Source organism: Phoca vitulina, unplaced genomic scaffold (genome assembly GCF_004348235.1).
Source record: "Phoca vitulina isolate PV1807 unplaced genomic scaffold, GSC_HSeal_1.0 scaffold22, whole genome shotgun sequence".
In the NCBI taxonomy this organism is placed as follows: Eukaryota; Metazoa; Chordata; class Mammalia; order Carnivora; family Phocidae; genus Phoca; species Phoca vitulina.
Window position 1 is genome coordinate 45342780 of NW_022589725.1, and position 12866 is coordinate 45355645.

At 37.0% G+C, this 12866-nt stretch overlaps 1 protein-coding gene across 1 annotated transcript in view; it reads left to right on the top strand.

Moving 5' to 3' along the window:
* GCC2 (GRIP and coiled-coil domain containing 2) overlaps positions 1 to 12866 on the top strand; it is a 65428-nt gene that overhangs the window by 32127 nt on the left and 20435 nt on the right. Inside the window, exons 14-18 of the mRNA XM_032419434.1 lie at positions 6334 to 6434; positions 6522 to 6599; positions 7271 to 7408; positions 8513 to 8634; positions 10196 to 10372. Coding sequence (XP_032275325.1) covers positions 6334 to 6434; positions 6522 to 6599; positions 7271 to 7408; positions 8513 to 8634; positions 10196 to 10372 — 616 coding nt within the window. The remainder of the gene's footprint in view (positions 1 to 6333; positions 6435 to 6521; positions 6600 to 7270; positions 7409 to 8512; positions 8635 to 10195; positions 10373 to 12866) is intronic.

Consider the following 12866-nt stretch of genomic DNA (forward strand, 5'->3'; position numbering starts at 1 on the left):
CATATTATGAGCAACTATTTGCCAGCAAATTAGATAATCTGAGATGTATCAACTACCAAAACTGAACCAGGGAGAAATAGAAATAGAGGTGTATCAGCTACCAAAACTGAACCAGGAAGAAATAGAAAACCTGAACAGACCTATAACCACTAAGGAAATTGAAGCAGTCATCAAAAAAAAAAAGCCCTGGGCCAGCTGGCTTCCCAGGGGAATTCTACCAAACATTTCAAGAAGAATTAATACCTATTCTTCTGAAACTGTTCCAAAAATAGAAATGGAAGGAAAACGTCCAAACTCGTTTTATGAGGCCACCATTACCTTGATCCCCAAACCAGACAAAGACCCCATCAAAAAGGAGAATTACAGACCAATATCCTTGATGAACATGGATGCAAAAATTCTCACCAAAATATTAGCCAATAGGATCCAACAGTACATTAAGAGGATTATTCACCACGACCAAGTGGGATTTATCCCTGGGCTGCAAGGTTGGTTCAACATCCGCAAATCAATCAACGTGATACAATACATTAACAAAAGAAAGAACAAGAATCATATGATCCTCTCAATAGGTGCAGAAAAAGCATTTGACAAAGTACAGCATCCTTTCTTGATCAAAACTCTTCAGAGTACAGGCATAGAGGGTACATACCTCAATATCATAAAAGCCATCTAAGAAAAACTCACAGCGAATATCATTCTCAATGGGGAAATACTGAGAGCTTTCCCCCTAAGGTCAGGAATACGGCAGGGATGTCCACTATCACCACTGCTATTCAACATAGTATTAGAAGTCCTAGCCACAGCAATCAGAAAACAAAAAGAAATCAAAGGCATCCAAATCGGCAGAGAAGAAATCAAACTCTCACTCTTTGCAGATGATATGATACATTATGTGGAAAACCCAAAAGACTCCACCCCAAAACTGCTAGAACTCATACAGGAATTCAGTCAAGTGGCAGGATATAAAATCAATGCACAGAAATCAGTGGCATTCCTATACACCAACAACAAGACAAAAGAAAGAGAAATTAAAGAGTCCATCCCATTTACAATTGCACCCAAAACCATAAGATACCTAGGAATAAATCTAACCAAAGAGGCAAAGGATCTGTATTCAGAAAACTATAAAATACTCATGAGAGAATTTGAGGAAGACACAAAGAAATGGAAAAATGTTCCATGCTCATGGATTGGAAGAACAAATATTGTGAAGATGTGAATGCTACCTAGAGCAATCTACACATTCAATGCAATCCCTATCAAAATACCATCAACTTTTTTCAAAGAAATGGAACATATAATCCTAAAATTTGTATGGAACCAGAAAAGACCCCAAATAGCCAGAGGAATGTTGAAAAAGAAAAGCAAAGCTGGCGGCATCACAATTCCGGACTTCCAGCTTTATTACAAAGCTGTCATCATCAAGACAGTATGGTACTGGCACAAAAACAGGCAGATAGATCAATGGAACAGAATAGAGAGCCCAGAAATGGACCCTCAACTCTATGGTCAACTCATCTTTGACAAAGCAGGAAAGAATGTCCAATGGAAAAAAGACAGTCTCTTCAACAAATGGTGTTGGCAAAATTGGACAGCCACATGCAGAAGAATGAAACTGGACGATTTCCTTACACCACGCACAAAAATAGACTCCAAATGGTTGAAAGACCTAAATGTGAGACAGGAATCCATCAAAATCCTAAAGGAGAACACAGGCAGCAACCTCTTCGACCTCAGCCGCAGCAACTTCTTCCTAGAAACATCGCCAAAGGCAAGGGAAGCAAGGGCAAAAATGAACTATTGGGACTTCATCAAGATAAAAAGCTTTTGCACAGCAAAAGAAACAGTCAATAAAACCAAAAGACAACCAACAGAATGGGAGAAGATATTCGCAAATGACATATCAGATAAAGGGCTAGTATCCAAAATCTGTAAAGAACTTATCAAACTCAATAGCCAGAGAACAAACAATCCAATCAAGAAATGGGCAGAAGACATGAACAGACATTTTTCCAAAGAAGACATTCAGATGGCCAACAGACACATGAAAAAGTGCTCAATATCGCTCGGCATCAGGGAAATCCAAATCAAAACCTCAATGAGATACCACATCACACCAGTAAGAATGGCTGAAATTAACAAGTCAGGAAATGACAGATGTTGGCGAGGATGCAGAGAAAGGGGAACTCTCCTACACTGTTGGTGGGAATGCAAGGTGGTGCAGCCACTCTGGAACACAGTATGGAGGTTCCTCAAAAAGTTGAAAGTAGAGCTACCAGCTCTACTGGTAGAGCAAATACCAGCAATTGCACTACTGGGTATTTACCCCAAAGATACAGATGTAGGGATCCCAAGGGGTACGTGCACCCCGATGTTTATAGCAGCAATGTCCACAATAGCCAAACTGTGGAAAGAGCCAAGATGTCCATCGACAGATGAATGTATAAGGAAGATGTGGTGTATATATACAATGAAATATTATGCAGCCATCAAAAGGAATGAGATCTTCCATTTGCAATGATGTGGATGGAACTGGAGGGTGTTATGCCCAGCAAAATAAGTCAATCAGAGAAAGACATGTATCATATGATCTCAGTGACATGAGGAATTCTTAATCTCAGGAAACAAACTGAGGATTGCTGGAGTGGTGGGGGGTGGGTGGGATGGGCTGGCTGGATGATAAAGATTGGGGAGGGTATGTGCTATAGTGAGCGCTGTGAATTGTGCAAGACTGTTGAATCACAGACCTGTACTTCTGAAACAAATAATACATTATATGTTAAAAGAAAAAAAAAGATGATAGCAGGAAGGGAAGAATGAAGAGGCGGAAATCGGAGGGGGAGACGAACCATGAGAGTCTGTGGACTCTGAGAAACAAACTGAGGGTTCTAGAGGGGAGGGGGTTGGGGGGATGCATTAGCCTGGTGATGGGTATTAAAGAGGGCACATGCTGCATGGAACACTGGGTGTTATACGCAAACAATAAATCATGGAACACTACATCAAAAAAAAAAAAAAAAAGCAACACTGTGTCATATGGAACAGTGGTCCCAGACGTAACTTAAATATCACCAGTATCCAGAGAGCTTTTTGGACAGCCCAGGCACAAATGTAAAGAATCAGAATCTTAAAAGGGTGGGACCTTGAAATCTATGTTTTCAAAAGTCTCATATGTAATTTTTGAAGTTAACCCAGAAATAGCAAAATTAAAGCCACCAAATCAATAAATAGTATTCAGTAAGAATCTATTGTACATATAAAAACAGATCATGAACTGGGGAGTTTTCAAATTCAAAGACTGATAGCACAGGATGGCTTATAAAGTGAAATGAGGGACCCCTGGGTGGCTCAGTCGGTTAAGCTTCTGCCTTTGGCTCAGGTCATGATCCCAGGGTCCTGGGATTGAGCCCCGCATCCGACTCCCTGCTCAGCAGGGAGCCTGCTTCTCCCTCTGCTTGCAGCTCTGCCTGCTTGTGTGCTCTCTCTCTCTCTCTCACAAATAAAATCTTTAAAATAAATAAAGTGAAATGAGTTAATTTAACCTTTACAATAATTGGTTATTACAGTGGGGTTTCCAGATGACAAGTTCACTTATTTTGCAGAATAAGCTAAATTAAGTTTCACTTGTGTGACTTAAATGGTTTTATCTGCTCAGGGAATTTTCAAACCCAATATCCATTTTATATTTAATTTTAACAGAAACCACTGATAATCTGGATTTGTATTCTCAATGACATTCCCACATAAATAAAGTAGCAAATCTCCCTTGACTATTTCATAGTATTTCATTCAGCCTATCGCCAACTCACAGCTCAATAAAGGTGATTCCATGAATAAACAAAGCATTATTCCATGACTCCATGAATAACAATGCAGAGTTCTGATGATCTGCCTTCATCCAGGGGAAAAATTTAGAATACTCTGATAATTGAACGGGTTGTAGAGTTTCCAGATAATTCACTATGCGTATATCTTTCATTATGCATATACCATATTTTCCAACTATATTCCTGGTGCAAATTGAATAGTAGAGCTCCAGATTATATTCCTGCAATGCAAATATTTGGTTTTGTGAATTAGTTAATGTGTATATTTTTGATCATTAAGCTGAAAGAGAAGCTTGATACCCTGGAAAAACTAAAAAGGCAGGAATAAATTCAAAAAGGCCACCACTTCTCACTAATAAATAAGTACAGAAATGGGTGGTAAAAGCAGTGAGTGCTCTTTAAGAATCTGGAGGGGAGGGGTGCCTGGGTGGCTCAGATGGTTAAGCGTCTGCCTTCGGCTCAGGTCGTGATCCCAGGGTCCTGGGATCGAGCCCCGCATCGGGCTCCCTGCTCCGCGGGAAGCCTGCTTCTCCCTCTCCCACTCCCCCTGCTTGTGCACTCTCTCTCTGTCTGTCTCTCTCTCTGTCAAATAAATAAATAAAATCTTAAAAAAAAAGAAGAAAAAAAAAGTTTGCCTAATAAATTAGCAACACACATCTTAGACTGAAACCCCTCCAACATCTGGCCCTAGTCTGACTTTCCACCTTAATTCTCATTACTCTCTCACAAAGAGGACTGCTCATTTTTCCTGAGATATGATTTGTGTTTTTCTGTGACTGTGTATCTCCTCTCTAAAGGAAATCTCCTGTCATGTCCTCGCCCTCCCACCCTCATGCCCGCCCTTTGGAATCCTTCCTAATCTTAAATGTCTTCTCTGCTATGAAATTTTCCTTGTCCTTTGCAAACTTTGTATAACCTTTAGCCCTTGTGAACCCCTCCCATAGCCTTTTGTATTTCTTTTGTAATGTTTATATTTTGCTTTATGTTATTATGTGATATTATTATCCCCCAATTTCATTTTTATTCTTTGAGCTCAGGGACTAACTGTATCTAATCACAATTCCTGGAGCACTTAACAAAGGTTTTATATGTAATCTATGCTTTATAAAATGCTTTTTAGAACTGAGCAAATAGTTGCCAGGAAATAACTAAATTAGACTTACCATAAACAGGCATAGTTAAGATAATATTCTTATAGTATACCTGTTCATATTTACCAAGTAATAGGATCCGTATACATGGATTTAACTACATAAAGTTAATCATTGCTTATAAGATATTTTAGTGGCACAATTACATAGTGCCCATATAACTGGCCTAGACCAGGTGTCAAGCACACTTTTTCTTAAAGGACCAGGAAGTTATTTTCCATGGCTTCACAGGCCACATAGTCTCCATCATATACTCTTTATTTCTTTCACAACAGGCTGTGCCAGATTTTTGAGTACTTATGATCTAGACCATAAATCCACTTATTCCTATTTGATATTTGGTTTTTTACCTGTTAGCATAAAAGTTTTTTGTTTTTATCATGTTTCAGTTTGTTCCTTAGTGAACAGTCACTGACAGTCCTATCCTACAAAACAATTAGTATCACAAAAACAACCAGGTATGTGCCTCTGCAGTGATATAATTGGAAATACACGGCACCGCTTGTGAGGTACTTCTTAAAACTAAAGTTTTTATCTTTTAGATATACTCTAAGTACATAACTTTATTTTAAAGGTACATACTGAAATATTTACAGACAAAAGGATTTCTTGTGAAGAACCAAAAAAAACAAACAAAACAAAACCAGGGAGGGCACAAGGAATAGGTGAGGGTATTATAGGTTAGGAGTTGGCAAACTTTTTCTATAAGGGCCAGACAGATTTTAGGCTTTACAGGCCGTATTACAGTCTCTATCACCATTAGTCAAATCTATCATTGTTGCACTAAAGCAGCTATGAACAATATGTAAATAAATAAGCTTGACTGTGTTCTAATAAAGCTCTTTACAAAACAGGCAGCAGCCAGATTTTAGCCTATGGGCCAGAGTCCTGTTCTGGGTGATAAGATTGGCCATGTATTGGTAATTGTTAAAGCTGAGTGATAGGTACAGTGAGTTTATTGTACTGTTGTCATAGCTGTCGTGTATGTTTGAAATATTTCATAATAAAAAGCTAAGACAAGTTTATTTTTTTCTTTTTTATTTTTTAAGACAAGTTTCTTTTAAAGATAGGTTAATACAAAGAAAAGACCTAGTATCCATTTATTTAAATTCATTCATAAAAATTGTTTAGGGGCACCTGGGTGGTGCAGTCAGTTGAACGGCCGACTCTTGGTTTCAGCTCAGGTCATGATTTCAGGGTCATGAGATTGAGCCCCACGTCGGAGTCTGCTTGAGATTCTCTCTCTCCCCCCTGCCCCTACCCCTCCCTGTGCTCTTTCTCTCTCTCTAAAGTAAATAAGTAAATCTTTAAAAAAATTGTTTAATCTGTTCTGAAATTATTTCCTTTGCTAGCTTCACTACAGTCTTCAGTGCAACAATATGAGGAAAAAAACACCAAAATCAAGCAATTGCTTGTGAAAACCAAAAAAGAACTGGCAGATTCAAAGCAAGCAGTATGTTAATTTCCCAGTTTCATATTTCAGTTTATGTATTTATTAATCACTTCTTTTTTAAATTTAACCAAGATTCTTATTCTGTAGGAAACTGATCACTTAATACTTCAAGCGTCTTTGAAGGGTGAACTGGAGGCAAGCCAACAGCAAGTAGAAGTCTATAAAGTAAGATTCTTTTTACTTTTTAGGATTTATAAAAAAATTTCCATGTAAAAGGTACTATGTAGGGATTTTTCTAAATACCTTTATGTACATATTTTTATACACACACACATTTTTTTCTCCTAGATATCCTTCATTTGAAAAAGCAGAAGCAGTAAGCCAAGTATGGCATATAACAGGAGTATCCCATTTAGCTTAAGCTACATTCTCTTCATGTATTTGAAAATCCTTGATGCACTAAAAATAAACATAACATAAAATATAAAATAAACATGGCCCCAGACCTGCATCTGAGCTTCCTAAATGATAGTGCAGTCACAAGAATAAAAATGGTTTTATATACTTACATTGTATACATGTTATATGTATATTTACATTATTCATATATACATTTATATCTATAATATCTTGACGTATTCAATTAAACATTGAACTGTAACAAGCAGTCTGGAATTTTTTTTATAATTGCTCATGATTAATTTTGATTTAAGGAAAACCGAAATAAATTATTGGGAAAATTATACTCCCTTTACTCCTTCAACAATAGTAGTTCTTTTAATTAGATTGCTTATATATACACTCATGATTCAAAACTCAAGTTTATTTTTAAGGAAAGTGTGTTTAGGCAATGAAGATCCAGTTTATTAGAGCTTAATCGAAAGGTTTTGCCCCAGATTCAGCTGGCTGAAATAACCTCCGAGAAGCACAAAATTCACGAACATCTGAAGACCTCTGCAGACCAGCACCAGCGCACACTGAGCGTGTACCAGCAGAAAGTGACAGCCCTTCAGGAAGAGTGCCACGCTGCCAAGGTACGGGCTTCACCCAGAAGCCATGGACAGGTGTTATCATCACAGAGCAAGCAGTTCACATGAGGGCTGTGGTCTCACCTTTTAGGGTTTGCTATTGTTTAAGAGCATTTATTAGATGAGTACCTGATGCAGCTCATCTGACCCTAACCCCAACCCCATCCCATCCTATCACTGGCATAACATTTTTTTGTTAAAAGGGAAGACATGGGTACACGTTGTTTCCATTTTAAACTTGTTTTGCAATTTCTGTGTGTAAGAGTTATTTTCTTTTACTTTTATAATTTAAAAAGTATATAGTTCTTTCTGAGGGCCAAATGATTATAAAATAATATTCTGATAGGATGGCTGTGAGGGCCTACTTTCTTATCTTCAGCATGTGAAGCAAACCCAGTAGAGTAGCTTTGTGAGAGGTGTAGCTCTGATACGAGCCAATTTGGCAGAAGGGTCACAGGAGATCACTTTGGGAAAGTAGAAGACCTAGAATTTCATTTTTCCCACTCTCTTTAGAAGTTCAGGTGGCTTAATTTCTTTGAATTTATTTTTCTTGTATTTATGAAAAGAGGAACTCTCATAAGTGAAAATCTTTCTAAGGTTCCAAAGGCAAATAGTGCCAATACAAAATTTATGGGTACTCAGTGAATCTACCAGAGAGGAAAACATGGTTGAAACATCTCTTGTCAAACAAAATTCTATCATTCAAAGGCTTTTAAAAAATTGTAAGGCTTGGGGCACCTGGGTGGCTCAGTTGGTTAAGCGTCTGTCTTCGGCTCAGATCATTATCTCAGGGACCTGGGATCGAGCCCCGCATCAGGCTCCCTGCTCAGTGGGGAGTCTGCTTCTCCCTCTCCCTCTCCCTCTGCCCCTCCCCCTGCTTGTATTCTCTCTCTCAAATAAATAAATAAAATCTTAAAAAAAAAAAAAGTTGTAAGGCCAACAGAAGAGTACTTTTTAGAGGAAGTGAATCAAGGGGCTAAAGAGTGTTGGCCATTTTACTCATTTTCTAAAACACGTTTTCATCTTAAGTCATTAATCTGAAAGAAAATAGGATTATGTTACAATGGAAATGCAATAGAAAAATTATTCTCTCTCTTTTAAATGTCATAGGCAGAACAAGCTGCTATAACCTCTGAATTTGAGAGCTACAAAGTCCGAGTTCACAATGTTCTAAAACAACAGAAAAATAAATCTGTGTCTCAGACTGAAACCGAGGGAGCTAAACAAGAAAGGTAAAGTCTAAATTAAAAGAAACATCCAGGGTTCCCCCCTTTCCTCCAAGATAGGTTCTCCACCAAGTAGGTTATGAATCCTGCTTTGATTTCATTTGACTGTGGAATTTTACATGTAATAAGAGCAGAGTTTCTTGGCTTCACTCTGTCTCCAGGCAGCAACAGGGAAACATCTCTATGAAGGGCACTGTTACAAACTCATAAAACTGTGACGTGAGCAGCAAACCAGGAGATAGGCTAAATAGTGTCATCTTGTTGTAGCAAGAACTGGTCAGAGTAGAAATACAGACATTAAAGTTACATTATGATTAGTTTCTCCAATTTTAAAAATTGAGAAATAGAAGAATAAAAATGCTTCCTTGATATAACCACCATTAATTAGGCTAAACAAATTGCTTAAAAACATTTTATTTATTTCAAAAAGTTTTAAATTCAGTACTAAATTCTAGCTTAGAATTATATTTTTCTTCATAAATATATGACCATCTCAATTATTTGTTTCAGTAGTATATTGTTAATGCATCTTTAAAACTAGCATACAGATCATTTTTGTAAATTATTCAAAAATATACTAGGAGTATGAAATAGGGCATTCTAGAGCCTGTGTGTTTTTGTAAGTAGAGGTTCAGTGTTCAAAGTAATTTCATATCTGCCTCTTACTGTTCTAAGTAGGACTAAATACCCTGCAATGTTTATATGTTTATACTTATGTTACTTTTTATTTTAAATATCTATTAAATTTGGGAACTGTAGACTGAAAAATGAGGTATTTTCTCTGTTAGTAGCTCATCTTCAAATTTCATAGGAGAAATTGAATATTGACACCTTTAATATGAAAATGTCAGCATTTGGGGTGCCTCGGGTGGCTCAGCCGTTGAGCGTCTGCCTTTGGCTCAGGTCATGATCCCAGGGTCCCGGGATCGAGCCCCACATCGGGCTCCCTGCTCGGCAGGAGGATTGCTTCTCATCTCCCACTCCCCCTGCTTGTGTTCCTGTTCTCACTAACTCTCTCTCTCTCAAATAAATAAATAAAATCTTTAAAAAAAAAAAAGAAAAGAAAATGTCAGCACTTGCAAGAGCCTTTTTTGATCATGCTGGAAATGTAAATGTTTTACATTCCTTTTATTTTCTTATACATAAGATACTTTTTCTAAAAAAGGAAACAGTGTATTAGGGGTTTTCACTATTTGTTTTTCATACCATTCTCATAATGGTTGGCTTAGAACTGCAACTAAAAGCATAGTACTATAACAAAATAGGCTATTTTGATGTCATTTAATGGTCTCTTCTCCATTTGAGTATGAAATTTGTAAGTTCAGAGGTTTTTTTGAAAATCTGCCGTGCCTAAAATGTAAAATCTGACTATAATGTCTTCTGTAGTATATTTAATCCTAGTCTCTGAATTCTTCCAATTATTAGATTTCCTTTAGAATCATCCATAATAGCAAGCATATGGGACATTAAAAGATGAAATGATTAAAGTAATGAAATTTATTTGGAACCACAAAATCAGGTTTACCTCTTTCAAAACTTTTTGTAAAACTGTTTATTTCTGTTTTAGAGAACACCTGGAAATGCTGATTGATCAACTAAAAATCAAATTACAGGATACCCAAAATAACTTACAGATCAATGTATCTGAACTTCAAACATTACAGTCTGAACATGATACTCTGCTAGAAAGGCATAACAAGATGCTGCAGGAAACTGTGTCCAAAGAGGCAGAACTCCGGGAAAAGTAAGATTGCTACAGGACTAACAGTGTTTGTGCTGGGCAGCAAAGTATTTCTTTGTTGGAACTCCTAATGTGTTGCTCCTTGGGATAGATACAAATTGAAAATAAGAAATAGATATTTCTAGGGGCACCCAGGTGGCTCAGTCGGTTAAGCATCGACTCTTGATTTCGGCTCAGGTCATGATCTCAGGGTCATGAAATCGAGCCCCTGGGATTTTTTCTCTGCCTCTCTCCTCTCTCTCTCTCTCTCTAAAAAATAAATAAAATCTAAAAAAAAAAAAAGAAAAGAAGAAGAAATAGATATTTCTAGAGGTTTAGTAAACTGTATTTTTCTACCTTAAAGCTCCCCTCGCCCTTTTTTTTGTTTTTATTCTTCACTTTTTTAAGAACAGTTAATTTTATTTGTTCATCCAGTAATCTGTTTCTCCTGTGGCCTTCATTGCCAGAATGTTTCTTTTAAAAAACCCACTTTCCAACTCAGGTGTCAAATTATAAGCATTTTTCTTTTTCTCTAGAGGAAAACATTCAGACAGTTGCTGACTGAAAAAGAATATGGAACTTACCTCTGCAACTGTCTTCAACTTGTCATATTGTTACCCTTTGTTAATCAGTACTTAAATTAAACATCAGGAGTATTGGGAGGGGGAACAGATTATTGTGAACAAGGAACTTTGAATTCCTGTAATGAAGAAATTGGGTAGTAATATCTGTTGTACCTTATACTGAGGAAAAGAGTTCTTCATTGAGCATCAAGGGTATTGGAATACTTTATACATCTCAGGTATACTTTTAATGCATACCTAATTGATGGTAATCTTGAAAGCTTCATTTTCTTGGCTTTCTAATCGTGTAATTTATGTATGTTAATCCTGTAAATCAAAAGTTTCAGGGAAGATCTATCAATTTTCTAGCTACCTATCACCAGGGTTTACTGGGAGATTAGCTGAAATACAGTGATGCTTGTTATTTACATCAGAAATTTCCCACATTTATTCTCTACTCTAGAAAAGTTATTGCAAATTGTATTGCTAACACAAAGTGCAAGTGATGCCTCTAAATTTCAGTAACTATTTTGGGGGGCCCCTACTATGTGCCAGTCTCTCTTCTAAGTGCTAAAAACTTCACAGCATTTTGAGATATCTTTAGAGATCTTATCCCCCTTCTTCAGAAATATCAAGAATAATATTGTTACTGTCTGTACCCCAGTATGAAGAAATAGCCTTTTCTTTATAAATTCTCTTTTTAAACATCTTAATATTCATACTTTCCCTATAAGAGATTGTAAAAATGGCTTAAGAGGAATAAGTAGGCTGACCAACTAATACCTACATTTTCCAGAGGATCCAGCATTTAAACACCCCAGTAACAGCTGAGACAGTAAATTTCCATCAGCATAGCCATTCTGGGTCCAAGTGGGGGTTCAAGCTTCTAGCTCTTAAATAGGTGGAGCAGATGTGTCATTGAGACCACCTGCAAACTACCAACCTTACCCTAGCTTTAAAATGTAGCTATTATCTTCCTTAGAAAATTATTGTCGTGACTGCTGATGGTTCTTCCTTTACTTTCGTAGTAGTGTTTAACATAATGCTCACAGAAAAATGCAGATTTGAGGAGTAACATATACACTAGCATTTTCTGAACTCATTGATCAGTGTGAACTTGGCACTTAAGAAACCTTTTCTGAAACATGCGGTATTTTTATTGTATGTCACCTTTTAGCCACTAAATCTTGTTTTAAAACCTTATATGGTGTGCATATGTGTAGCACATAAAAAAAAGATCTTGGAATGCTACATGCTAAGCCATTAACAATGTCTACCCCTGGAGCTGGGATTTTACACTGCAGGGGGCGGGAGCGAATAAGAGAGGGCTCTCACTTTTTTCTATAATTGGTTCCATACTGTTTGAATTTTTATGAGAGTATTTGTGGTACTTGTGGCTCTCTGGCATAAAAAGAAAACTTTTTTTTCTTTTTTTTTTTTTTTTTAACCAAAGCCAAATGTAAAATATCAAGACTACAAGTGAACCATTAAAAATAGTGGTTCCCAAATTATAGTTGCACTGGCTAGCACCAAGCTGACTACATAAAAATCGTATGGAAAACTGCTAAAAGTAGGTGATTTCTAAGACCACCTTTGGAAATTTCTGATTCAGTGGCTCTGGGTTGAGAACTAGATGTCTGTATTTTGAACAAGGGACCCGATGATTCTAACGCGCAGCGAGAGTCAAAAACAGCTATAGTAAACCAAGCCTTTGTGTTTCAGAGTTTTATATTAATTGGCTCAAAAATGTTTCAGAAAACTTCCTTTAAGGCTTTCCTTAAGACTTTATTTATGAATCAAAAGAACGTATTTTTTTCCTGTTTTCAAGGTAATAAAGAAAAGATACCCTATGCTTATATGAGCTCCCACATAAGATAACCTGAAAAAGGGACTGATTTAAAGTACAGGGTGCCTGGGTGGCTCAGTTGGTTAAGCAACTGCCTTCGGCTCAGGTC